Consider the following 24,899-nt stretch of genomic DNA (forward strand, 5'->3'; position numbering starts at 1 on the left):
TAGGAAGCTCAATCTAGATTCTAGAAGTCACAAGCTATGTGCCAGGACCATATACTAGAAAGCTGTGTGTCTTTACAAAGCTATACATGCAGTAGTAGTGAGAAAGTCCACCTAGAACAGGCATAGGCAAACTCTGCCCTCCAGATGTTTTGGGACTACAACTCCCATCATCCCTGACCATTGGTCCTGTTAGCTAGGGATGATGGGAGTTGTAGTCCCAAAACATCTGGAGGGCCAAGTTTGCCTACGCCTGATCTAGAAGTTTCTTTAAAAGGATGTATTGTGTTGGCTCCCCAGTTCGAACTCATAGCTACAAATGGGAATCTCCTTATATATAAGTTGCTTGTATACGTTATTGGGAATGTGAAAAGTTTGTAAACTAGTAACATCATATTGTGTGAAATTATGGAAGACTGAGTCTTAGCAGAGCTCAATGAAGAAATTAAAGATGCTGAGAGTGAACCTTGTCAAGTTGAGGCTTGCCTTGCAGCAAGTGAAGAAGGAATCCCCTGCAGAACCATTGGCATTTTCTCATTTTGATGGAGCTTGATTTCCTCTGTGCTCAGTAATAAATCAATAATTTCTGGCACACACAGCCCGTGGGAAGCCGACTCACATTTCAGATGTAGCATTAGCGTGTCTGCAAGAAAACGAGTGAATCACTGCTAGGAGAAGTGGTCCCAGCAGAAATCCTGTCATGGTTGGAAGCTGGGGTGGGCAAGGATTTTCTATCAGGGAAGAAGATATGTTTAGATTGCTATACTGAAGTCATGGAAAAATGCTTCAGTCTCTTGGGTGAAATTTGTTTGGTACATGGTGTGTATGCGCGCGCGCACACACACACACAGAATGTAGGACGCAAGATTGGCAGCGAACGGAAAAAAAGGATTTGGGACAGAAAAGGGAATGGAAAGAGAAAAAAGGTCAGGATCTGTGCGTCTTTATGGGAGGGCCTGGTGACTTCACAGGGGAGAGGGCAAATCTCTGGATGACAGTGTTCTTCCCATCTGTGTGCATTTCAAGTCCCATCCCACTGCACTGAAATCATGGCAAGGGTTTTGCTGATGTCATTCAATACTCTAGTGACCTGGGCACACGTCTTGACAAAATAGGCTTGGAGATAAGGGACGAAGGGTCATGTGGTGCTTCTATATTATTATATGCCATGCAGAAATTCCACCCATCTTACGCTCTCTTCAGTGCTTCCAGAAGGCAGAAAGGTCAGATTGACTTACTCCTTTTTAATAAAAAGGGAGAAAGGACGTACATTTTGAAAGCTAGTGTCACATGTTATATAATATTGGTTATTTTGTTTTTGTTTTTTAATAACATACTTCCCCTAAAATTGCATATGTAGTATCAGACCTGCAGTGCAAGCCTAGGTGAGTTTACTCAAGAGTAAGAAGTACATGTAGAATCGCTGCCTTAGGGTCAGTTTCTTAAGCAACTGCTACACTTCCTTTCAAATTCATAGAGCAACTTGGTTAATTTGTGCTTCCAGTTAAAATTATACAATAGCAATGAAGTCAGAATGTGCTGAAAAAATAGAGGGGGCAGAATTAAAAAAACAGGTGTATGTTTGCTGTTGTCCTGTTTTGGAGTTGAGCACCCACCCATCATTGCACTCATCTTGGAAGAGTGTTTGGAGGGGTAATCGGAGAGTGAGAACAGCCTTGGGCGAGTGTTTGTAGGTGCATGAAGAGTCTACATTGCTTTTTATGGACCATTTCCCGGTTTTTAAATGGTTTGTTTTGATTATATGCGATTTTGTATGCTATCCCCGGAATGTGACCCCCCGCGTAAGTTAAGAGTGGTCAGTACCAGTTGGTAAATGGTTGTCTGTATTCGCACATTGTGAGTACAAGATAGCAGTTGAGTGCCACTGAGCGCCTCAAGTGTTTCTGCTGAGAAAAGCAGAATTGCATCCAGGAGCAAATTCAAGATACTGGGGTTGAGGTCTCTAGAGGGCTGCTGTGTATTTCCGCCCACATTTTGCAAAAGATAACAGTTCAATGTGCAAGCATATTTAAACTCCTCTGGCCCCAAGAGCTGAAGTGGAGAGAGGAGGGAGGGAGAGAAATTGATCTTCCTCTCCTTGTGACTCTTCCACAGTGGGAGTCTAGCGAGATTAACCCTGAAGCTCTAAGCTCTGCTTCAAACAATATCTTTTGGGCATCGCCAACCAGTCATTCCAGGTCTTTCTTCAACAGCAGGCAGTTTTGTTCACTTCTTCCTTTGAACTGCAGCTCCAGAGGGTTTGGCGTTTTGTTTTCAAGTCTCTAAGGATTATTATTTTTTGTAAGGCTGTGCAGAGAACTTTGTGCAGGCCTTTTTTAAAAAAACAAACAAACATTTTTTTAAAAAAGAAAAAGAGTTGCAAAGGATAAATTTGGCATCTGCATCCAAACGGCCAGCATCGCTCAGTGCCAACAGTTCTTCCTGAGCAGATCTCTGCCAGATTAGAAAATTCAGTGCTGGAGGTCGGCTTCGCGAATGGATTCTGAGGTGCAAGGGGTGGGGAGTGTCGGGGGACTGGACTGGTTTTATGGATATATTGTCTGTTTTTCTGTTTTCGCTTTTCTCGTTCTGCTTTACTTTCTGAACCAGGGAGGCTATACAGGATGAGAATCTGTTGGGGCCTTTTTCTTCCCCTAGGCTCCAATCAGGCAGAAATATACAGCCTGCAAATCTGAAAACCCATTTGCTTTTATTCGGTGCTTTATGGAAAACCTAGAAAGAGTTCGGGAAAGAAAATTGGGCGTGGGGTAACCACAGAAATAGCTGTGGAATAGATGCACTGTTTGGAAATTGTGGTTGCTTGTTGCACGATTGCAGTGACAATTTCTGCTTTATTGTCAAGGGAATCGTGTTTTTAGCTGTTATAGAAGAATGTGCTTGTAAGTACAATTAATAGTGTTAAGTACAGCCTTAAAGAAATTCATTGAGGCGCAGCCTTTTCTGGGCCAGTGGCTGTCTGCAAAGTGGTCTCTGACCCCCCACTTTTGCCAGTCTTCCAGATGCAACAACAGTTGCACTGGGTGCAAAAGACTTAACATTGATACCTCCAGCATTAATAAATAGCATTTTACCCTTGTTGTTGTTGTTTTTTGGATATCCCAAAAATGATTTCCTCTTGTCCTCAAGAGTGGGGAGAAGGGGAAGATAGAAAGGTACCCTGAGAATTCTATTGGGGAGCCTAGGGGTGGCAAACAAATGGGGAAATAGAAGGCATTACAGGGCAGGTGAAGGACACACCAGAAGGAGCGTCCAACCTTCTGAAGGGGAGACTACAAAAGCGGGGCAGGTCACCTCTGATACTCATATCTTTTGCTGTTTGATCTTAGGTTCTGTTTTTTGTTTGTTTAGTTCCAATCGTGTTCATAATCGTGTACATGATACCAGCCCTCTGTAGCGTTGCTGTTCGATGCTCACTGATTTATTTATTTATTTATTTTAAATCTCCCGTTTTGTTGTAGTTTATGGTTTTTACATTATATACTGCTTTGGTATTGGCAAACAATGAAAGGTTTGTAAATCATTTGACTAAATAAATGCATTCATTAATAGATGGATGACTTTGCATAGGATCACTGATTTGATGCAGTCTGTAAGGCAAATTTCTAACTTATTCAGAGCAAGATCCACTGAGCGGGTCTGTAGGACTCAATAGTGCATGTGCGAGAGAAATATGGGAAGTTCAGGGCGGGATGGCCAACATTACAGGGAGACAATTGTCCGGAAGCAAGGGAGATGACAAAGAAACAAGGCTAAGAGGTCGGCATCTTCACTAATTTACATTTCTATCCACCTGCCCAATAGTGTCTGTTGTTGTTGTTGTTGTTGATGTTGATTACACACCCTTCACCCCAAGGTCCCAGGGCAGGTTACAACAATTGAAAATACAACATTGAAGCCAGTTTTAAAAACTTAAAATTGCAAAAAAAAAATTAAAAATGCAATAACAAAATATAGGTTAGGTCCTGAAAATCTACATATCAGATGTCAGAGGCCAGGGTAAAAGAGTTGCATTCTTTAAAGAAAGCTCTCCCAACCTGTCGCCCTCCAGATGTTTTAGTCCACAACTCACATCAGTTCCAGGTGGCACTGACTGGGGTTGATGGGAGCTGTAGGCCAAACCACCAGGAGGGCACCAGATATGGGGAGGCTGCTATAAGAGGATCTCTTAGAATCATATAATTGTAGAGTTAGAAAGGACCATGAGGATCATCTAGTCCAACCCCCTGAGCGTAGGAATCTTTTGTGCAACATGGGGCTTCAACCCACGACTCTGAGACGAAGAGTCTCATGCTTTACCAACTGAGCTATCCCAAGAATTTTGCAAAACCTGGTCAATGTAACTCGAAGGTTGCATTTGGCGGTGTGCAGTATGTAAACATGAAGGCCTTTGTGTGGTTTTGTTATTATAGTGTTGTTTTCTGGCCTTCAGCCTGATGGTTAAAGTGGTGCTTTTTTTTTTTTTTTTGCCTCTCTTTATTTGCATAGAATTTTAATTCAAAGGCCAACTCTAATTAAATCAGCCGTTGGCATGGTTTTTCAAGCTTGGTTGTTTTCGAAGACCAAACCCATAAAAGTGAAAACCTGTGGCATAGGCCGCACAGACTCCTCCCCTCCTCCCCCCTTTGTTTTTCTGCTGCCTTTGGGGTAGAGAAATGGCCTTGCTTTTTATATTATTATTATTATTATTAAGCATAAACCGAGATGCCATCTGGGGGGAAATATTGATTGATGAGCAAATAAACATAGATCAGGCATCCACTCTTCTCGAAATCAACCAAGCTGCATTAGCCAATGGAAAACTCATCACATCAGGCTGTAAGATGAACAAGATAAAAGGCTGTAATGCTCTCTGCTCTGTAAATGATAAAACAGAACCATAAAGTGGACACCTCAGAAGAGTGGGTATGGAAGAGATTATTGCTTAGGTTTATTATGCTGAGAAGTTTTCCATCTCTGAAAAGGGCCTCAGTGACTGGGATATAAAAACCCATTTTGAACATGGCTAAATTGTTTTATTTTTACCCCAATTCTAACCTATGGGGCCTTCAGTGATCTACCATCCAACTTTCTGATCAGGTCTACCCCTGCCGAGTTCTAGGAATATTGCAGCATCATATTGCAGATCAACCAGAAAACTTTACGAAATGATGGTGACACCCATATGACACCATGACTGCTTCAAGGGCATCAGAAATGTCAAAGCTGTTCATAAAATACAGTTTCCTACTACAAATGGTTATTGGAGGCATACTGTCTATGAAAATGGGAGGCTACATTTACCTATAATTTCTAATAACTTTGACATCCATTAGGAATCCTGGTTTTCTGATGACGTCAAGCTTTGCTAAAGTACTACAATGTGGGGGGCGGGGAATGTGTGGAAAACTGTTTGGAGGACCCATACCCTTAATTATTCATTCATTCGTTTGTTTGTTTGTTTGTTTGTTTACTGGCGTTATTAGCCATTCAAAATATCATATTTTCCCATGGTGTCCAACATTTAAAGCCACAAAATCAGAACAATGCAATCACAATATTAATAACAGAACCTTTCTTTTGCATTTAATTCCTGATCTGTATTTTAATGTAAAGCAGGGATGGAGACCCTTCGGTCTGTAAGATGTTGTTGGACTACAGTTCCCATCATCCCTGGCCACTGCCCACACTTTGTGGGGCTGATGGGAGTTGGAGTCTAACAGCATCCGGAGTCCAAGTTTCCAATCCTTGATGTAAAGGGGGTGGGGTGGAATTCCCTATGCACATTAGTTACCTTTAATTTGGGTTTATTGAGCCAAATATTTGTTGTGTGAATTAGGCCATCACGTATCTGTTTTCTAAAACCCTAAAGAGAAACAAAACAAGCAAAACCCCAAAACAGAAAAATAATAATGTAATTTCCCACCACAGAGTAAAATATGGCTTCCTCTTTCCTTAGTTCTTTTTAGGGTTCCCCCCCACACACACCTGCAGAGCTAGAAGCAGGAAGCATAGAACAAATGCAAAGGTCTCTTTTGACCATATGGCATGTGGAAAGTTGCTTATCTTGCATTCTCCCCCCCCCCCTTTTTTTTTTAAATAACCTTACACCTGAATTTGTGTGGCTTTTATTTTATTTATCCTCCTAGAAAAAGATCTACAAGTATAAGAAGGTTCTGAGTAACCCAAGCCGCTTGGAGGTGGTTCTGAAGGAGATCCGGACCTTGGTGGACATGGCGCTAACGTCACCTTTGCAGGATGAATCGATTCATCAGGCTCCACTGGAGATTGTTTCCAAGTTGCTCTCAGAGGTAAACTTTGTGCGGCTCTTTTCTGTTAAAAAATGTTAAGTCTCAAATGTGTACCTGGATATCCAATGCCAAACAATATCTTTGGAGAAGTGATTGTGTGCAGCTGTTTACCTTGTCCAAATCAGGACTCCGAATTTGTCGGGTCGGCAGGTAGGCAGGCACACATTGCAGGTAGGCAGGCACATTGCAGGTAGGCAGGCACACATGGAGCATCTTTGCACTGTTTTGCCATATTCATTAACGAGCTGGGTGGAGGGAGGTGGGAAGGTTAGAAAAACAGAGGCAAATCATGCAGAGGATAAGAAATTATTTGAAAAGCAGACTATGTGAACAGCTGTTGAAGGATATTGGGCATTTATTTGTTTTTTGAATGCCATATACTCCTGCCTCCTCTGTCAAAGCTCCAAATAAACCTAGAAAACTGGTAAATGTGCAATCAGTTTATATATGTATACATATAAACAGCAATTCCTTCAAAATGCGTAACTTCCAGAGGAAAAACCATTTTAGTCTGTCATAGTGAGAAAACAAAGAACCATAGATGTAAAGACTGATTGTCTTGTAGGCTTTTGTAGACTGCAGCTCACATAGTCAGATGCACAAAATATATAGGGCAACTGTTGAGGGACACACTATCTTGAGGGTGGTCTTCTGGGGGCCACATGTAGGCTGATGGCCAAAGCATGTGTGTGACCATCCACCCTCTCTTCTGCCCCCCTTCCTCATCTAGTGGGCTGCCAGGAAAGAAACAGAGGGCTTTTGAAATTAAACAAGAGCCACGTGGGATTCAGCTGAGGGCTGCATGTGGCCACAGAGCCAGTGGGTGGTATTCCGTAATACTCCTACTCAGAGTAGACCCACTGAAATTAATGGGCATGGCTAACTTAAGTTCATTCATTTCAATAGATATTCTCAGAGTAAGAGTCAAATACAACTCCTAAGTTGCCCATCCTTGATAAATGGGGCATGTTCCAGCTAAAGGGAAGCACTTTGAAGAATGAGTGTCCATAGGACTTTTTCCAGGGGAACAGGCAAGGGACTAAAACACTGAATGAGGGAAGTAGACATGAGAAAGGTGGTGTCTGTACATTTTGCCTCACATCTCAGGTTCTGCAAATGCCAGGAACCAGTCCTCTTTAAAACGAGGTTCATTGTCGGGCTCTTTCCTTTTGAAATAAATGAGACCTCGTCCATACTGTAAGGGAAAATGCCATTTTTTTTTAAAAAAAGCAACTATTCAGAGTTTGAGCAAAGTAAAACAGGTCTTCTACCTTTTCCTAAAAATTGTTAATGTTAGGATGGAGCAGGTCTCATTAGACCAACTGATTCCAGAGGGACACGAGAAAGGCCCTGCTCCCATATTATCAGCCATGCACCATGATAGCATTCTGTGTATGAACCTTGTCTGTGAGATGTGCAGGCGGGTTTTGTGCCACTATAGACCAAACTTGGTTAATAGAAATAGAGCAAGATCTGCAGCTCAACTGCAGAGCATCTGCTTTGCATGCAAAAGGCCCCAGGTTCAATCCCTGGCAATCTCCAGGTAGGGCTGGGAATGCCCTCTGTCTGAAACTCTGGAGAGCTGCTGCCAGTCAGTGTTGACAGTACTAAGCTAGATGCCCAATAACATGGTATAAGGCAATTTTCTATGTTCCTGTGAGGGAGCAGATGCACACAGAGTAGTCAGATACCAAAAGCTGCCTTATACTAGGTCAGACTCTTGGTCCATCTAGCTCAGTGCTTCGGCCTGCTGCTTTTTTTACGACAGCATTTTATGTTGCTGTGCTACTGCAGTTTGCTTTATTGCTAGGTTTGCTTTTAATTTTGTTGTGATATATTTATTGCAAGCTGCCTTGAGTACGATTTTATCATTGGAAGGTGAGATATAAATGTCCAAACAAATAAATAGTGGCTACTCGGACTGGCAGTGGCTCTCCAGGGTCTTAGGCAGAGGCCTTTTCTGTCAGCTGCTACCCAAGATCTTACTCAAGACCCGTTTTTCCATAGAAATAAGGACTCAAGAAGGGCCCGTCTGGTCTAGCTTCCTGTTCTCACAGTAGCCAACCAGGTGCTCAGGCTGACCTGAGCACAAGAGCACTCATCCCACTTGTGATTCTTAGCAACTGGTATTCAGAGACATACTGCCTCCGACAGCAGAGGCAGAACATAGCTATAGTAGCTAGTAGTCATTGATAGCCTTATCCTCCCTCAATTCATCTTATCCTCTCTTAACTCCATCCAAGTGGGTGACCGTCACTGCTTCTTGTGGGAGTAAACTCTAGCGTTGCCAAGGGTTGAAGCTAGGATCTTTTGCATTAAAAGCACAGGTTCTGCTGCTGAGCTGTGTTCCCTCTCCCACTTAGGAAAGCCATAGCCCAGAGGTAGCCAACAGCCCTCCAGCTGTTGCTGAACTACAGCTTCCACCAGTCCCAGCCAAAATGAACCCAGTGGTCGGGGATGATGGGAGTTGTAGTCCAACAACATCTGGCGGGGAACATGTTGCCTATTCCTGCCAGAGCTTAGTGGTGGAGCACATTCAACCTAGACATAAAGTCCCAGTTAAAGATCTTGGATAGTAAGGGGAAAAGTTACGAGAGCGCTGTTGTAACTATGCTGTGTACACAGAATAGTTCCATTGAAATTAATGGGCTTAAGTTAGTGATGCCTGTTTGTTTCAGTGGGTCTATTCTGAGTAGAACTAACTTTGAATAACTGGAAAGCTTTTGTCAGTCAGAGCCAACAGTACTTGGCTACATGGTTCGACTGGGCATAAGTTATCCAGAAATGTTCATTGTGGGTTGTTGACTTTGACAGATACCTTTGGTATAGGAGACATTATTCAGTTATGAAGACCAAGTTGACCTGCATATACACATGCAAATTTTCACCTGCAGGCCACAGATTCAGGACCAAAGCTGAGCTCGCTGTCTTTGCTTTCACACAAAAATCCAGTATTGATACCACCTAACCCCAACAGCCCCAAATTAGTGGGGGTGGGATGAACAGTCTTTTTGGTTGTCACTGATCACTGGAAGTTAGAAACTCTTACAGATCCACTGCAAATCACCCAGGTGCTGCTGTGGTACCATCTGCCAACCCCTGCTCTGGGGCCTGTGCTTGGATGGGATGCTCTTCAGGTCCAGTCTTGAACTCTATGCAGGACAAAGGGATGGGTGCTAGAACATATGGGGGCTGATGGGCCACTCTTTTAAGACTGTGCCATATTGGCCACTCTTCAAGACAGGACACTTAAGGGAAAAGGACTTGCAAGCCTACCCAGATTTAAAAAAGAACAAAAACAAAGCAGGCTTGCTTGCTGATTTTCTCATTTGTTTTCCCCTTTCAGAATAATAACTTAACCACTCAAGAGCATGAAAACATTATTGTGGTGAGTATGGAGTAACATATTTTTGTCGTTAACTTCATTTAGTTTTGCTTACCATTTCCCCATCTTTTTTTCTTCTGCTCATTTTTCTGTACTGTTCTACTATAGATCTAAAACTGGTTTCATTCTCAGGGTTTCTCCTCACTACCACAAAGAAATTTGGAATGTTAGTTTCATGAGCATATGAGAGTTTTTATGTACATCCTAACAAAAATGCAGTTCCTAAATTGCTTTGGGGGGGGGTCTACATTTGAGGAAGCCATGGTTATAAATTCTACTCTAGGCCACACTCCTGACTGGTTCAGGACCTGTTGGTTCCAGCAGGTATGGGGACAGATCATAAAGACATATGGGATGTTCACCTTGCCTAGTTAATTTGCGTTTGTTCCATCATGCTTTTTAAGCAGTTTTTTTGTCAGTTTTTGCATTATTACTGACTTGACCTGCTGCAATTGGGCAAATGTAATACATTTCTTAAAAATAGCAGTGCATTGAAAGCATCCTCACATGTAACATTAAGACAAGCAATGGCTGAACTCAAGCAAGCAAATGTGTGGGCTCTCAGAGAAGGGATTGTGGCCTCTTTGCTCCTCATTCTGATGCTACACTGCCCTAAGCTAAGCCATGATTTGTCTTGGCACAGCAGTGGGGAATCTCATGTGGCCCTCCAAGTTTCTCTGTCTGGCCCTTGGAACTCTCACTAGGCCATACCACAGGCAAACAATATTTGCAAAAAGTGCAAACTTTAGGGAAAGGTGTGTGCATAATGCATTATATTAGGGAGTTTTGTTGCAAAAATGTTTACATTAGGCAAAACGGCATATAAAAATGTGTTCCCTGGGAGAAAATTGCACTAAAATGCTGGTGAATTTTCACGAGGATTTAAAAAATAATAATTTGCAATTTGCTGCAAAATGTGGAGAACTGAATTTAAGACTGGAACAATGAGATGCTGAGAGAACTGACATTGACAGTTCCTTCCACTCCTATTGTGAACATGACCCATGCCTAAACCTAAATCCACAATTTTTGACTCCTGACCTCACCCATTTCCTGCATAAATATCTAATCCCAAATGTTTCTGGTTTGCTAGTTAAATAAGAGGAAAAGTAAGTATTTGTTCTCTCCATTGAGCCATTAAAAATAAATAAATAACTAAATAGATCCTAAGGATGCTAGCAATTTGTTAGAGAGGTGAAAATTGCCTCCCCTCATTCTAATTTAATTTTGGCCACTGGCGATTTCCAAGAGATTTACTCGGTAATCCAATATAGGATGTTGCCATCACCTGATCATATCATGTCTCGGCAAATCTTCCAGCAAAAGCAACACGACATCAGAGCACAGCTGTCGCCAGGTGTGAATTTTGCACTTAGCCACCACTCGGGAGCCCAGTTGAGCTGGGTGGTTGTCATGGCAATCCGTTTCCAAAGCCACAGTTAACATTTCCTTTCGATCCCAAATAGGTTAATTTGTGCTCCCTGTTATTACCTGGCAGCAGTATAGTCAGAATGCCCTTTGAGGGGTGGGGTGGGCCACTTAAAAACAAGAGCAAATGTTCTCTGCTGTCCTGATTTGGAGTTCAGCAGCAGCAGGATGGAGGTTCAGGACGCTTGCCCCATTGTTTCCTGCAAAAATCCTATAACTTTTTATACCACAAACGTTGTACCTGGGGTGTTGTTCTGCTTTTATTGTGCCATAGTGCAAATGGGCCTCTCCAGGTGGCAATAATACGGTAACATAGGGGGAGGCAATGTAGAATAATTAATAAAACAGAATGATGTGTGAACAGCTGGAAAAGGCACTCCTAACCACCTGAGCCTCCAGTGACAGGGTTGAATCCAAGAGCAGCCCCCAAACTTCAGATCTGCTCCTCCTTATTGGCATATACAATCCTTAACGACCTGGGGCCAGTTTGCCTGAAGGATTCCATTACCCATTTGTGCCCACTTGACCTCTTCTGCTTGTGCCACACAATGTTGCTAATGCACTCGTAAGGAACTGATCCTTCACTGTCACGCCTCCTGCCCTCTGGAACTCCCTTCCCATTGACATTAGGCAGTCACCATTGCTGTACTCTTTTCGGCACCTGCTAAAAACTTTTTAGCCTACCCAGACATGTAAAGTCAACATATATTTTTAGGTTATAATGTATGTATTTAATTGGTTGGTTTTATTTCTTTTCCTGGTTTTTTTATACATACACGTATATAAAAACAGACTTGTTTTTAATTTGTGACTCTTAACGACAAATTTGATGCATATTGTACGTTCTTTGTAAGCTGCTTAGAGATTTCATTTATTCTTAAGCCGTATACAAATTCTGTTAGGTAAATAAATGTGTGCAAACTTCTGGCGTTTGAAAGATTTAACACAAAGTGTCCCAGCTGTTGTGCTTAAAGAGATCAACTTTGTAAAGTGATACCAGGAATCCCTTAGTTCAGGGATAGAAAGGCCCAAGGGCCTCCCCGGATACTGAGAATCTTTTGTTCCAGCAACGCTGTAATTTACAATGAAGGCAGCAGTGACATAATGTCATTACATGCACCACAGCAGCTATAAACCTTTAATATATTTACTGTATGTAACCACATTGAGTTGCCTAGTGATGGGCAGAGAAAGGATGGCCCAGGGTGTGGGTACAGCAAACATCTTGTTTTGACTGAGTAATTTCCACAAAAAGCAGCAAAGCTCTGAGACTCCCCTGCACAAAATATGGAGAGTTTAGCTGTTTGTGCAGCAGGCTGGGGAATGCCAGGTCTAGGAGCCAAGTGTGGCCCTCCGGGTCTCTCTGCCTGGCCCTTGGGACTCTCTGCAGGCCACACCCCTCACTGGCCCTGATTTGTACACCGATTTTGCCTAGCTGTAAGGAGTCATTGAATGGGACACGGGTGGCGCTGTGGGTTAAACCACAGAGCCTAGGACTTGCTGTTCAGAAGGTCGGTGGTTCAAATACCCACGACAGGGTGAGCTTCCGTTGCTCAGTCCCTACTCCTGCCAACCTAGCAATTTGAAAGCACATCAAAGTGCAAGTAGATAAATAGGTCCCACTCCGGCGGGAAGGTAAACGACGTTTCCGTGTGCTGCTCTGGTTCGCCAGAAGTGGCTTAGTCATGCTGGCCACATGACCCGGAAGCTGTACGCCGGCTCCCTCGGCCAATAAAGCGAGATGAGCACCGCAGCCCCAGGGTTGGCCGTGACTGGACCTAATGGTCAGGGGTCCCTTTACCTTTACCTGATATTGCCTCTTTTGCTTGCCTGGGTGTAGTGTAGAGAGGTGTGTGAGAGCATGTGTAGAAACTTGCCTACTGTATAAAGGTAAAATTTGCATTTCTTGCTTTGCCCACTTTTGCCTCTGGCCCCGCCCACCACCAGCATGTGGCCCCCAGACTTTTCAAGAAGCATCCCTGAGCAGCCTTTGAAAATAAGTCTTATCAAGTTATTAGTCTGAAAATTTTCTTACTCACCCCTATCGAATGTTAGTTTGTGAAAGTTAGAAAGCAGAGGGGATGGAAATCCCTGTGTGTGCTTCCAGTTTACTACAGCTAGTAGTAACATTTGTGAAATGTTATGTGAAAACGTATCATCATCCTGCTGACAGGGACACAAACGTGACTTGCAAGGTAGTTTTCTTTGCACTGGCAGCACAAAAGGTTAGAAATGAATTTGCTGCACCAAATGTGGTTAGGCATTATGGAGAACTACCCTAACTGCCAGCCTGTCACATGGTTTTGTTATTAGTTGTTTGCTTTCTTTTATAAATTTTATAGTGGGTTGATGTTTCTAAGGCATCGAGAAGGGGGGGAGAAGGGGGGGTTCAAATTCCTCACAGCTGTGTGTCAAATTGTTATTTAAATTTGGCTGTCCTTCAAGGGATGTTAAAGACCTAATTATACTAAATAATTGAGCTGGGCGAGAGCTAGCGGAGGCAATGGAGGCCGAGAAGTAGGACTTCTTAGCGGCCTTCACTGCCATCTCGTAGGTTTTCATAAAAACCCTATAAGATGTTCTTGAGGCTCTGTCACGGGCACCCCGCCATACTCGCTCTAGCCGTCTGAGGTCCCGCTTCATTTTCCGAAGCTCCTCGGTAAACCAGGGAGCCCGGTTTCTGCGGGGTCGCAGAGGGCGCCTAGGTGCGATCTCATCGATGGCTGCTAGGAGCTGGATATTCCAGCCCTCAACAAGCTCAGTCAATGAGTCGCCAGGGGGAGCAAGGTCCCGCAAGGCCTGACGGAATCTATCAGGGTCCATCAGCCTCTGCGGGCAAGCCCAAATCAGCTCGCCACATAAGCAGGGTGGGAGTGGAACGTCAATCCTGGCTTTCAGAGCGTAGTGATCAGACCATGGCACCTTCATCGAAGGAGACATGATCACATCTATACCGACGCCAAAGATCAAATCCAGCGTGTGGCCTGCTTGATGTGTGGGGCCCGAAACAAACTGGGAGAGCCCTAGTGTCGCCATGGAAGACACCAGGTCCAGAGCATGTGAGGAGGGACTGGCATCAGCATGGATGTTGAAGTCCCCCAATACCAATAGGTTAGGGAACTCCAAGGCCCAGCCAGCCACCGCCTCTAACTGATGCTCCGGCATCCTTGGCAAACCAGCAAACTAAGTAAGCAGTGTGGGACCCCCCTTATTTTAGTGTGTTTCCCTAGTATCCTGACTATTGTCTTAGTCTACATTATCTGCCTCCTTGGATTCTTTTCTCCCAGTGCTGGAACCCTAACCCCAGGCCCTTGCCATCCCTGGGCCCCATGGCTACCTCTGTGCTTGACAGAGTCTAGGGGCTTAACAGTATTTTAATGTGTACAATGTTTGCTGTACCACAGTCCTAACATTTATTTTTCTGTTTTGGGTTGCAAGCAAATAAATACTAGACAGATGCTGCTTTAATTATTATTTAAATGGTTTTCGTCTTTTACATATAGATACTTTATAAGAAAACTGGAAAGATGATTACACACAAACGATGAATGAATGATTAAGTAAATTATGGGGTTATGCAATAATGTCAAGACTAATTTATTATGTTGGTGTGAATGATGGAAAAAAATAATAAGTAATCAACATTTGTATGTACTTATTGATATTGGTAAATGAGAACTTACTTATTTTAAAGAATATATTCATGTAATATGCAAACAGGAATTGCATACCAATATGAGTTCAAATTGGATTTTTTTTCTTTAACTTAAATTCATAATGCAACTTTCTGTCCCTGACACAGTCAAATATCTATGTATAATCCTGTCCTATCTCTATTTTTAGGCACTTGCACCTTTGCTGGAAAACAACCACCCACCTCCTGACTTGTGTGAATTTTTCTGCAAGGTATTTCTGAAATGTGTGTGTGTATTTTAAAACATTCCCCAGACTTTGCTATGCTCAGTGCACATCTACGCTGCCGACTTCAACTGGTTTAACCTTCATGGGAGGTTTGAATATACAATCTATGTTCTGTGCATTCCGGAGTTTCCCTACTCCCAGTGTTTGGGCATGCTCCTTTCTGGTGCCACCAGTATAACTATGGATCTTTCCCTTCTGTTAAAATAAATGGGTGGTTTCCTCCACATATAGCCAGGCTCCATGTGCATATTGAAGCCATTGTATTGGGGAATTAATTCTGGCAACGTTTTCCAGATATTTTAATGCAAAGCCATTACATTTTTAAAAACAGCCTGTACATACAAGAAGAGGAAGTGGACCATAGCCCAGTGGCAGAACACAGGGGAAATTTCAGATGCAGCAAGATAGGCTTGTGCTGTCTCTGCCTTTCTTCAAAGCCTAGTGCAAAGTGAGAGACCGACCCTCCCCAAGTTCACTGGTACATGCAGACAACTTGGTGGAGGAGTTTGGTATTTGGCGACCCTGGGAAACAACTAGCTACAAAGCAATGTAGTGGTTAAGAGTAGGAAATCAGGATTCGAATCACACTCAGCCAGAAAGCTCAGTAGGTGACCTTGGGCCAGCCACTGACTTTTCACCTAGTGTTCTTCAACTTTGGGTCTCCTGATGTTGTTGGGCTGCAATTCCCATCATCCCCATGCCAGCTTAGCCAATGGCCGGGGATGATGGGGCAACATTTGGGGTTCCAAGGTTGAAAATACCATCTTAGCTCTACTGGCCTCACAGGGTTGTTACAATAAACTGTTGGTGTGAGCCAGCTGTGCTCTCCTTATGTTCTTGATACATGCATTGTTTTTGTATTACAAAGGGCAAATTGCCCAATGACAGTTCAGCGTGTATCGACCATGGTTGTCCTTCCTGTTTCATAAGATTCATATCTTCCATAGCCAAAATTTGTTTTTAGAGTTCCCAGTAAGCTATCTCTTTAGAATTCTTTACATAGTTATACCCCATTTTGGTGCATTTTTGTAACCCACAATGTGAAAAACCAATTTGGGAGCACCTAATTTTCTTTTGTTGATTTATTTGATGGCTTTGTATAATCGTTGGTGAGAGATCAAGTTGCCTCTTCTCAACTCTTTTTTCAAATATATGTGTCTGTGTGCTTTCTTAATGCAGCATTGCAGAGAACGCCCTCGATCCATGGTGGTCATAGAAGTGTTCACTCCGGTTGTACAAAGAATCCTCAAACACAATATGGTGAGTCAAGTTGCTTATTTTATTTATTTCATGCTATTCCGTTTATGGATTGCTTCCTATAAAATATCTCTTAAAGTGATTTAGCAATAAAAACATCAACAATAAAAAAATGATAGAAATTCTATACAAACATACACAATCAAAATACTTAAATTTGCAAAATCCATTTCATATATAAAAACCATCTCAAATCTAGCCCAGATACAGTGAAATAACAATCTCCACCTTTTTTAAAAATACAAACAAACAAACACCAAACTTCTAATCAGCTACAAAGATGTTCCTGTTTAATCGGGCTGCAGATTTTTTAACCAAAGTTGTGGGGTCTTCCCTCTCCCCATTCAAGTCATTACAAACAGCAAGCACCAACTTATAAGAGGCCTCCCTCTCTCTTGCAAACTGGAGAGACTGCTTCTTTTAAGACAAAAAGGGGGCCGAGCATCTTCTGAATGCAGAAGGATCCAGGTGCAATCCCTTTAATCCCTGGTGAAAAGGATCCAGTAACAGAGGTTCAGAAAGATTTCTGCCTGGGAACCCTGAGTTGCAACTGCCTGTCGCTGTAGGCAATACTTGGTCAGATGGACTAATTGTCTCTGACCTGTTAAAAAGCAGCTTCTGGCGCTCGTGTTTCTTCTACGGCACAAGTTTGTGTTGTCTAAAAACACAGGAAGTGACGCTTTTTGCTTCAGGGGGAGCTGGTGCCCTTGCATGTCCTGCTCATAGGCTGCTCAGGGGCATCTAGTTGGCCACTACGAGAAACACGATATCGGACTAGATTGGCCCCAAGGTCTGATCCAGGGGAGTTCTTTTTATGTTTTCATGGCCTGACCCAGCAGGGCTCTTTGTGATAACATGTGCAGTGTGCTTATCTTTCTTTCCTCCCACATGAAACACTGTCTTGTGCTACTAAGCCACTCAATGTCTTTATGCTGTCAGTGGCTACTAATCCTGATGGCTGTGTTCTACCTCCCTATTGGAGGCAGCAGCCCTCTGAATACCAGTTGCTTGAAACTGCAGTTGGGCAGAGTGCTGTTGTGCTCAGGCCTTGCTTGCTGGCTTCCCAGAGGCACCTGGGTGGCCGCTGTGAGAACAGGATGCTGGACTAGACAGGCCTTTGGTCTGATCCTGCCGCCAGGCTCTTCTTAGGTTTGTAATTATTTTTGCTCATATACAGACTTAATCAATGGATTGCTCAACATATGATGACTATTTTTTAACTGGATGACAAGCCCTTCTCTGAATAAATGCTGTCAAAACCACAGGATGTAATTATTGCCTTGTTATGCTATGCAGCAAATTTCTTTGTAAGTGACGCTCCCTTTTTTCCATTTTCAAAAAAGTGCACATCGACTGATCTTGCAGCTGTTTGCAGGTCATTGCAGTGTGGAAAGGCTCACACCACTGGTGTCAGATTGCCTGCAATTTCTCACTTGGCACCAGGAATCTCCAACAACGTGTGTGTTAAGAATCCAGCGCGATACCAGATTTATTTCATTTTTTCATTCACATATTTTTAAATGCGTGGAAGGCAGGGGTTTTGTGGCCTACAAGCCTGGGTGTTTTGGTGGTGGAGACAGGATAGAGAATGGGTTGCGGGAAACAATTCCTTTAAAAAATCTCAATTAAGTAGCAATTAAGTTGAAGGCTGGAACAGACAATTGGCAATGGCTTGGGGGGGTGTAAAATTGCTCTTTAGCTACAGGCTAGAAGATCAACTGTGCAGGCTAGATAATGAGAATCTGGATTTATTGTGTGCAAGTGGCCATGTTTTTTCTTCGCTCAGGCCTGCCTCAGCTGTTGCAGTCTGCCTTATTAGTTGTGACGGGATTGGACCACCGCCACACGTGACACCATAGGAGCATTTGTTATTCTAATGGCGTTATAAGTGGAAGCATAAATCTAGATTCCTTTTATGATCTCATGCACTTCTGTTTGCAGTCAAACCAGGAGGCTTTATAGTCAGGCACTGAATGACAACAGACTGAGGAATTTCATGAAGAAACAAGAGCAAAATGTTTTGCCAGGCAGAGGCCACATAGAGAGTCAAATCACAGCAGATGACAAGCTCCCTGCCCCCCGCCCCCGCCCAGTGCTCATACCCCTTGGTCCCCTGCTGACCCCATCACACTTAAAACACCTGGAAAAAGCTCTCAGTACAAAATCAGGTCTGTGACAAGCAATAGATTTTAGTAACGGAAGTCTGTTAATTTCTGCCGGTCTACTCTTGAGTATGATATAGCTGATTATCACACAGTAGTAATATACTGCTTTTCAGCTCTGAGATTCCCAAAGCAGTTTATGAAACTATTTAAAAAACAATTTTATAAAGGCATTTAAACCTCCTAAAATCAATATTGGTGCAAATGAGATGGTTACAGAGACTGCAGCTAATTTCTTGTTGAGAGCATTGAGGATTGCAAGTAGACATCTTATCTTAACAAACCGAATCATGTTTCCCTACCTGTTTATGTTTTGATTATTTGGTATCTTATTTTTTTGTGCATTAACTGATGCATAAGTTTTATTGTGAGATCTGTTGGTGGGACCAATCCATAAATTTATTAATTACATGTACGTATAAATATGGGGGAAAATGCTTGATGACAGAAGTCAGCAAGCAGAAAGATAGGCTGGAGAATGTTATTTGTGCCTTGTTTGAATGGAAAATGTAATGACCATCTGGATGGCTCTGTTCTACCAACACTCTTTCAAGCCGTATGTCTCTGAATACCACTTGCTGGGACTCACAAGTGGGGAGCGTGCTGCTGTACTCAGGTCCTGCTTGTGGGCTTCCCATAGGCTTCTGGTTGGCCAATGTTTGAACAGGATGCTGGACTAGATAGGCCTTTAGCCTGATACCAGCTGCACTCCTCTTATGTTTGTATGAATGAAAGTGGGGGTTATAAGTGGTGACTAATGCTGCCTCACATTGTTAAACAGGTCCAGGTGAACATTTCCTCACTCAAAATCCACAGCTTGAATGAAGCCTTTCATCCATTCTTCTGTGACATTATTTGCTCTCTCTCTCTCCTGTTTTGGGCAGGATTTTGGGAAGTGCCCTAGGTTGAGGCTTTTTACTCAGGAGTACATTCTGGCCTTGAACGAACTGAACGCTGGCATGGAAGTAGTGAAGAAGTTTATTCACAGGTCAGTGGCTTGTTCTCTCTCAAAAACTCTGCCCTTCTAGGGTGTTAATCCTTTAATTCTCCTCTCTCTTCTTCATCTCCTCAGTAGCAGTACTAGAGTTGCCAGTAGTAAGTTTCAGAGCTGCTTCTATTTTACTGCCAAACATTGCTCTCCTGCAGAAAAAAATATGTTGTGCATGGGCACATGCTGAGCAACCCTTTCTCAACATTCTAGTCCTACACTGCATTTTGTGTCCATAGATTCAGGCTACAGGCACACGACCTGCAAGCGACTTTATGGCAGGAGAGGCTAGGGAGAGAGAATTTAAATTTAAAGTGGGATAGCAGAAACACGGGAAAATGGGATGGCCCCTCTCACTTTTGGTTCTGGCTCTACTCATCTTGGGACATGGCCCTGTCTGCTTGTAGCTCTGACTCCACCCCCTCCAGCATGCAGCCCCCAGCATATTACCCCTGGCAGAATGCAGCCTTTGGGGGAAAAGGTTCCCCACTTCTGATTTACTACAGCACTGTTGCCTTGCGATTGTGCCCTCATGCTGCTACTTTTGTGTTGTCTTTCCAGCATGCATGGCCCCACCGGACAGTGCCCCCACCCCAGGGTCCTGCCAAATCTCGTGGCCGTCTGTTTAGCTGCCATTTATTCGTGCTATGAAGAATTCATCAACAGGTTAGTAGTCGCGGTCTCTGGAGTGAAGGTCTTCTCTTAGGCATTTGGTTGACAGTTCAGTTGTACTTTGGTTTTGGATGCATGAGTAATCACAAAATTCATATGATACACTGCCAGTTGCGAAAGGTTCATGGCCCAGCTTTCTCACAGTGGCAATTGGAGAAAAAAAGGATTGTCACTTCCGTGTTTACTGTGTGGCCTTTGAAGCACATGTCTGTGATTCACACGCCAGGCATGTATCTTTGTATATTCTGGTTCCTGCACCTTATTTATTTCATTACATTGTTATCCTGCCTTTCCCTAAATACCAGAGCATTTTCTTTGTGCATTTCAGATATGAAGTTCAATTTAAATTGTGTTTGAATTTACACGGCATCAGGGGTAGCCAACATGGTGCCAGATGATGCAGGACTGCTATTCCCATCAACCCTGGCCATCAAGGCCAGTCATAAAGGGTGATGGGAGTTGTGGTCTGTCAACACCATGTTCCTGCACTGCATGAGTACTTCCAACCTCTTAGTCTAAGTAAGACATTCTTCCGTCCCACCCTCCAAGCCCAGGGTTTTTTAAATGAAGAGGTCCAGAATTGAGGCCTGCCTCAGAGCTATGTCATGTATCCCAGAAATCTCTTCACCTTAACTCTGAAGTATGTATGTGGGAAGGGACTCCACACATGCTCAGAGGAACTTTAATTATCCTTCATATGTTCCACAACCTGCAGTGTGAGTGCAGCCTGGGTGCATCCCATCACAGGCCTTCCCCATTTGAACCTGAAGTGGTAGCAGATGGCAGTTAACCACAGTATAGCTTCTGTACTGTCCCAGATTCATGAATTGTCTGCTTTGTGTCACCAACCACTGAGCACACACAGAAGGTCCACACAGCAGTCCAGGGCAGATTCCTGTAGGAAAGAGTCATAGTTCTGTGGTAGAGCACAGACTTGGTGCACAGTGGGTCCCAAGTTCAATCCCTCGTATCACCAAATATGGCCAGTGTGAATCCCTGGAAAAACCATTAGTGTAGGTGGTTCTGAGTGTAGATGGAACAGTGGTCTGACTCAGGAGTGTAGGAAGCTTGCTAATATTTACACAAGCCCCCAACCAAGTTCACTATCATCCCCAAGTGAACCATTTCCTCCCTCCCCCCCACCCCCCATTACCAGAGGCACGAAAAGGATGTTGAGGGAGCAGTGGCAAGAGCCGTAGGATTTTCTAGCTTTCCATAGGGCTGGGAGAGTGTTGGGGGTGATGCCTCCGGACTCTACCCCTTCCTCAAGTAAACTCTCCAACAAAGCTGGACAGCTGTCTACTGGAGTATGAATTTCATCACAGTTTTTGCGTCATTTGGAAGAGAGAACCACATTCCTCCCCATTAGCAATGGGTTCACAGGCCTTCAGAAAAATATGGCCCATACTGTAAATTCTTTGGGGAGATGTTTGTTTTCCTCTGGTATAAATAGAACTGTGGCAATTTCAAGGGGCCAAGATATAAGCTGGGGATCTGTTACAACACAGCTAGGCTACCCCTCCTCCTTACTAATTTCTGTTGTGCCTGGCTAGTAAAGGCTTCTTTTTTAGACTTTTAAAAATTTATGTTTTTGAAACACAGCCGGGACAATTCTCCAAGCCTGAAGGAAATTCGTAACGGCTGCCAGCAGCCCTGTGACCGTAAGCCCAATTTGCCTCTCCGGCTGCTCCACACGAGTCCTGACTTGGTGTCCCAAGAGGCCACACTGACTGAGTCCCGCCTCAAGTCGGTCATTGTCACGTCGAACGAAATCCACGTGGAAGTCGAGCGCAACAACACAGCCAACCAGAAGATGACGGCCAACGTCGGCAACGACAGTGAGCCCAACCTGATAGACTGCTTGATGGTCAGCCCCACCTGTAGCACCATGAGCATTGAGCTCAGCGCCCAGGCAGATCGCATCCTCGGTTGCTACGTGGAAATACTCAAGATGCTGTGAGTAGTTTCCATGCCTTTTGAAGCTGCCTCTCTTGAACTGTGCGGATGGGGGCGGGCGGTGGGGTGCATTTCTGCCTGGCTTTTTCTCTTCCACATCTGCAGGCATCCAGTGAGATGTGTAAATAGCAGAGCAATAAATCTAATGCCGGCATTAATGTCTGCAACAGGCATCTGGCCCGGCCAGCGGAGCTCCAAAAATAGCATCCAGCGGATGAAAAGGGCCAGTTTCTGTTTGCCCGTTGACCCCTGAGGATATTTTACAAGATAGCGATGTCACTGCCTGATTTTCTGGGTTGCTCCTTGCCTGCCAGTCACCCCTCCGCTTCTTCCATTTGAGGATTAGATCCCGACAAGTTTGCTCTCAGGCTTCCTAAGGGGCCAGCCAAAGAAGAAAATGGAATGTCCCTTTGATCAGTGTAGCAGAAGGCACAGGTGCAGGGGTTTCAGAGTGTGGTGGAACTCGTGTACGATAATTCACCACAGCTCTCTCAGCTGATCTTGGGTGGCTTCCCCCCCACTTTCTCCCTCATTCCAGTAGTGCTCAAGGCACTGTGAGGGGCCATTGGACCGAGGTAAAGCACATGCATGGCATGGAGGAGGAGGAGGTTGTCCTAAACTCAATCGCTAGCATCTCCAGTTTTTAAAAAGGGATCAGGTGATGGGAAAGACACCTCTCTGCCAGAGACTTCATCCTAGTACACAGTACTGGGCTAGACAGAGGAAGTGTTACGGCTCAGTGGTAGAGCATTTGATTTGCATTAGAGAATATCACAGGTCCAGTCCCCAGCATCTCCAGGTAGGGCTGGGAAACACTCAAACAACCTGAAAGTTACAACAGAAGTGTGGAGTATAAATAGCATTATCAAGTTACAACAGCGTCGCAAAGAGTTCCAAAGTAAAAAGCTGCCTGATTCAGAGCTCCTCTGTGTACACCCTCCATAAAGAGACTGGGTGCCCAGAGGGAAGGGAACGGCAGCATTTATGTTCACGTAGCTAAGAAAAGGAAAGCATGGAATGTCAAATGTGCCATTTTTCACTGTCCGTCCCCCAGTCTTCTATGTTGAGTTAGTTTTTCAGACAAAGCAATTTCCTAAATCTTGTCAAACCACCTGCTCTGTGGAGGACCCTCCAGGCTTTTCTTGCACGTGGCCACTAGCTGCATCCAAGAGGAGGGATACTAGTTCTATATAGATCAGAGGTGGAGTATGCAAATTGTCAGTGGATAATAAAACTTAAGCTGGCTTTGGCTATATAGGCCTGCCTATTACCTTTGAGATGGAAAGACTCCCTGTTTGTAATCCTGGAGAGCAGCTGCCAGTCAATGACAACAGCACTGGACCAGATGGAGCAGTTTGATCAGTGAAGGAAAATATATCAGTCTTACTCAGTGGGCTCACTGAAATCAATGGTCAAGACTAACTTAAGTCCATTAATTTCAGTGAATCTACTCAAAGTAGAACTTAGTTGGGCAGCACCAATTCTCTGTATCCACTTTCAAAAGAAAGAAAAAGAGATGCAGGCATAAATGGAAGACAAAAAATCTCAGGCTACTTCGTTATCTTTAGATATCCCTCATGACCACGGCTTCAGAATGGGAATAAGCCTCATTGTATTCAATGGGACTTAATTTCTGAGCAGACATGGCTAGGATTGTGCTGCAAGGCTGCACTTCTATATGTATACCTGGGAGTTAACTCCATTGAACTCAGCATAACTTACTTTCTAGCAGACATGTATAGAATTGTACTATAAGTGCAAGGCGGTTACCTTGCAGAGTAGGCAAAGAATAATTTACATTATTCTCTGATAGGAGTGTCTAATGCTTACAAAGCGAAAAGCCATAGGTGGGTCCTGCATCCATGATCTGGTTTGAATAATTACAATTTATTATTGCAATTATTCCCAGAATATGCTGTCTGCTTAGTATTGCACAAAGAATCTTACTGTCTCTGTTGCCTGTATCACGCTTGAGAGTGCTGAGTCAGATCCTTCAAAGAACAATTAAATGGATTGTGATGTTCTTTCTACGAGTTTGCCTTAATGCTGTCTCTAATAAGGAGCTTAGTTAAACTCCACTGACTGCAGAGATCTGTGGTTCACATGATGGAATGGCTTTCTTTTCAAACTGAAGCCTGGTATAGAAATGGGAGCAAAATTAAATCCAGTTCGTACTTATAGGTGAATCAATCCAATTTGTACTTGAACTGAAACGCAGCCATCCTTTGAACTTTGCACTTCTCCAACTTTTGCTATGTAGTTATCCAGCCAAGTAATGTGTGCAAAGATGCATATGTTAGTGGGAAAACATACAAAAACGTGTTGTATTAGGGGAAAGCTGCTTTGCAAAAATTGGTTATTCAGAGAAATTCACACTAAAATGCTGATGAACTTCCATGATGACTTTTAAAAATAAATAAATCACAAACACGTGTGGGGAACTGAACTTCAAAGGAAATATGAGAAACTGAGAGACTGGAATTCGCAGGTTCACCCATCTTGACACTGCTGCGATGTTTACTTGCAGAGCCAGGTAGAAGAGGAGATACTGGTTGGAATGCTTTTGCCTTTAATATGTTGCTGTCTTGTTTCTTTTTTTAAAGAGAACAGATATCACTCCTAAGAAGTTTATGTAGGTCTTTGAATGACAGGTTTCCTTTACAGGCTCCCAGAATATACAGGTTTTGGTGTGGTATCACTGTGAAACTGTGCGCTGCTTTAAGAGTGCACTGCTACAAAGTGGTATATAAAACTATCAATAAAGAAATAGGCTGGTTTCAATGAAAAGGTGTTGACCAAACTGCAAACGGATTCCTTTTGTAGAG

At 43.5% G+C, this 24,899-nt stretch overlaps 1 protein-coding gene across 4 annotated transcripts in view; it reads left to right on the top strand.

The window, feature by feature from the left end:
• The window catches only part of CMIP (c-Maf inducing protein), a 146,694-nt gene that overhangs the window by 104,928 nt on the left and 16,867 nt on the right, over positions 1 to 24,899 (top strand). For 3 of the 4 annotated variants that reach the window (XM_083452618.1, XM_083452617.1, XM_083452619.1), the window contains exons 4-10: positions 6,144 to 6,305; positions 9,652 to 9,693; positions 14,962 to 15,024; positions 16,219 to 16,299; positions 19,343 to 19,446; positions 20,008 to 20,112; positions 21,721 to 22,074. In XM_083452618.1, coding sequence (XP_083308744.1) covers positions 6,144 to 6,305; positions 9,652 to 9,693; positions 14,962 to 15,024; positions 16,219 to 16,299; positions 19,343 to 19,446; positions 20,008 to 20,112; positions 21,721 to 22,074 — 911 coding nt within the window. Of the gene's footprint in view, positions 1 to 2,053; positions 2,506 to 6,143; positions 6,306 to 9,651; positions 9,694 to 14,961; positions 15,025 to 16,218; positions 16,300 to 19,342; positions 19,447 to 20,007; positions 20,113 to 21,720; positions 22,075 to 24,899 lie in introns of those variants that run through there. The other variant, XM_083452620.1, reaches the window with a different exon arrangement.

This window comes from Podarcis tiliguerta (genome assembly GCF_965153285.1).
Source record: "Podarcis tiliguerta genome assembly, chromosome: 8".
Taxonomy (NCBI): Eukaryota; Metazoa; Chordata; class Lepidosauria; order Squamata; family Lacertidae; genus Podarcis; species Podarcis tiliguerta.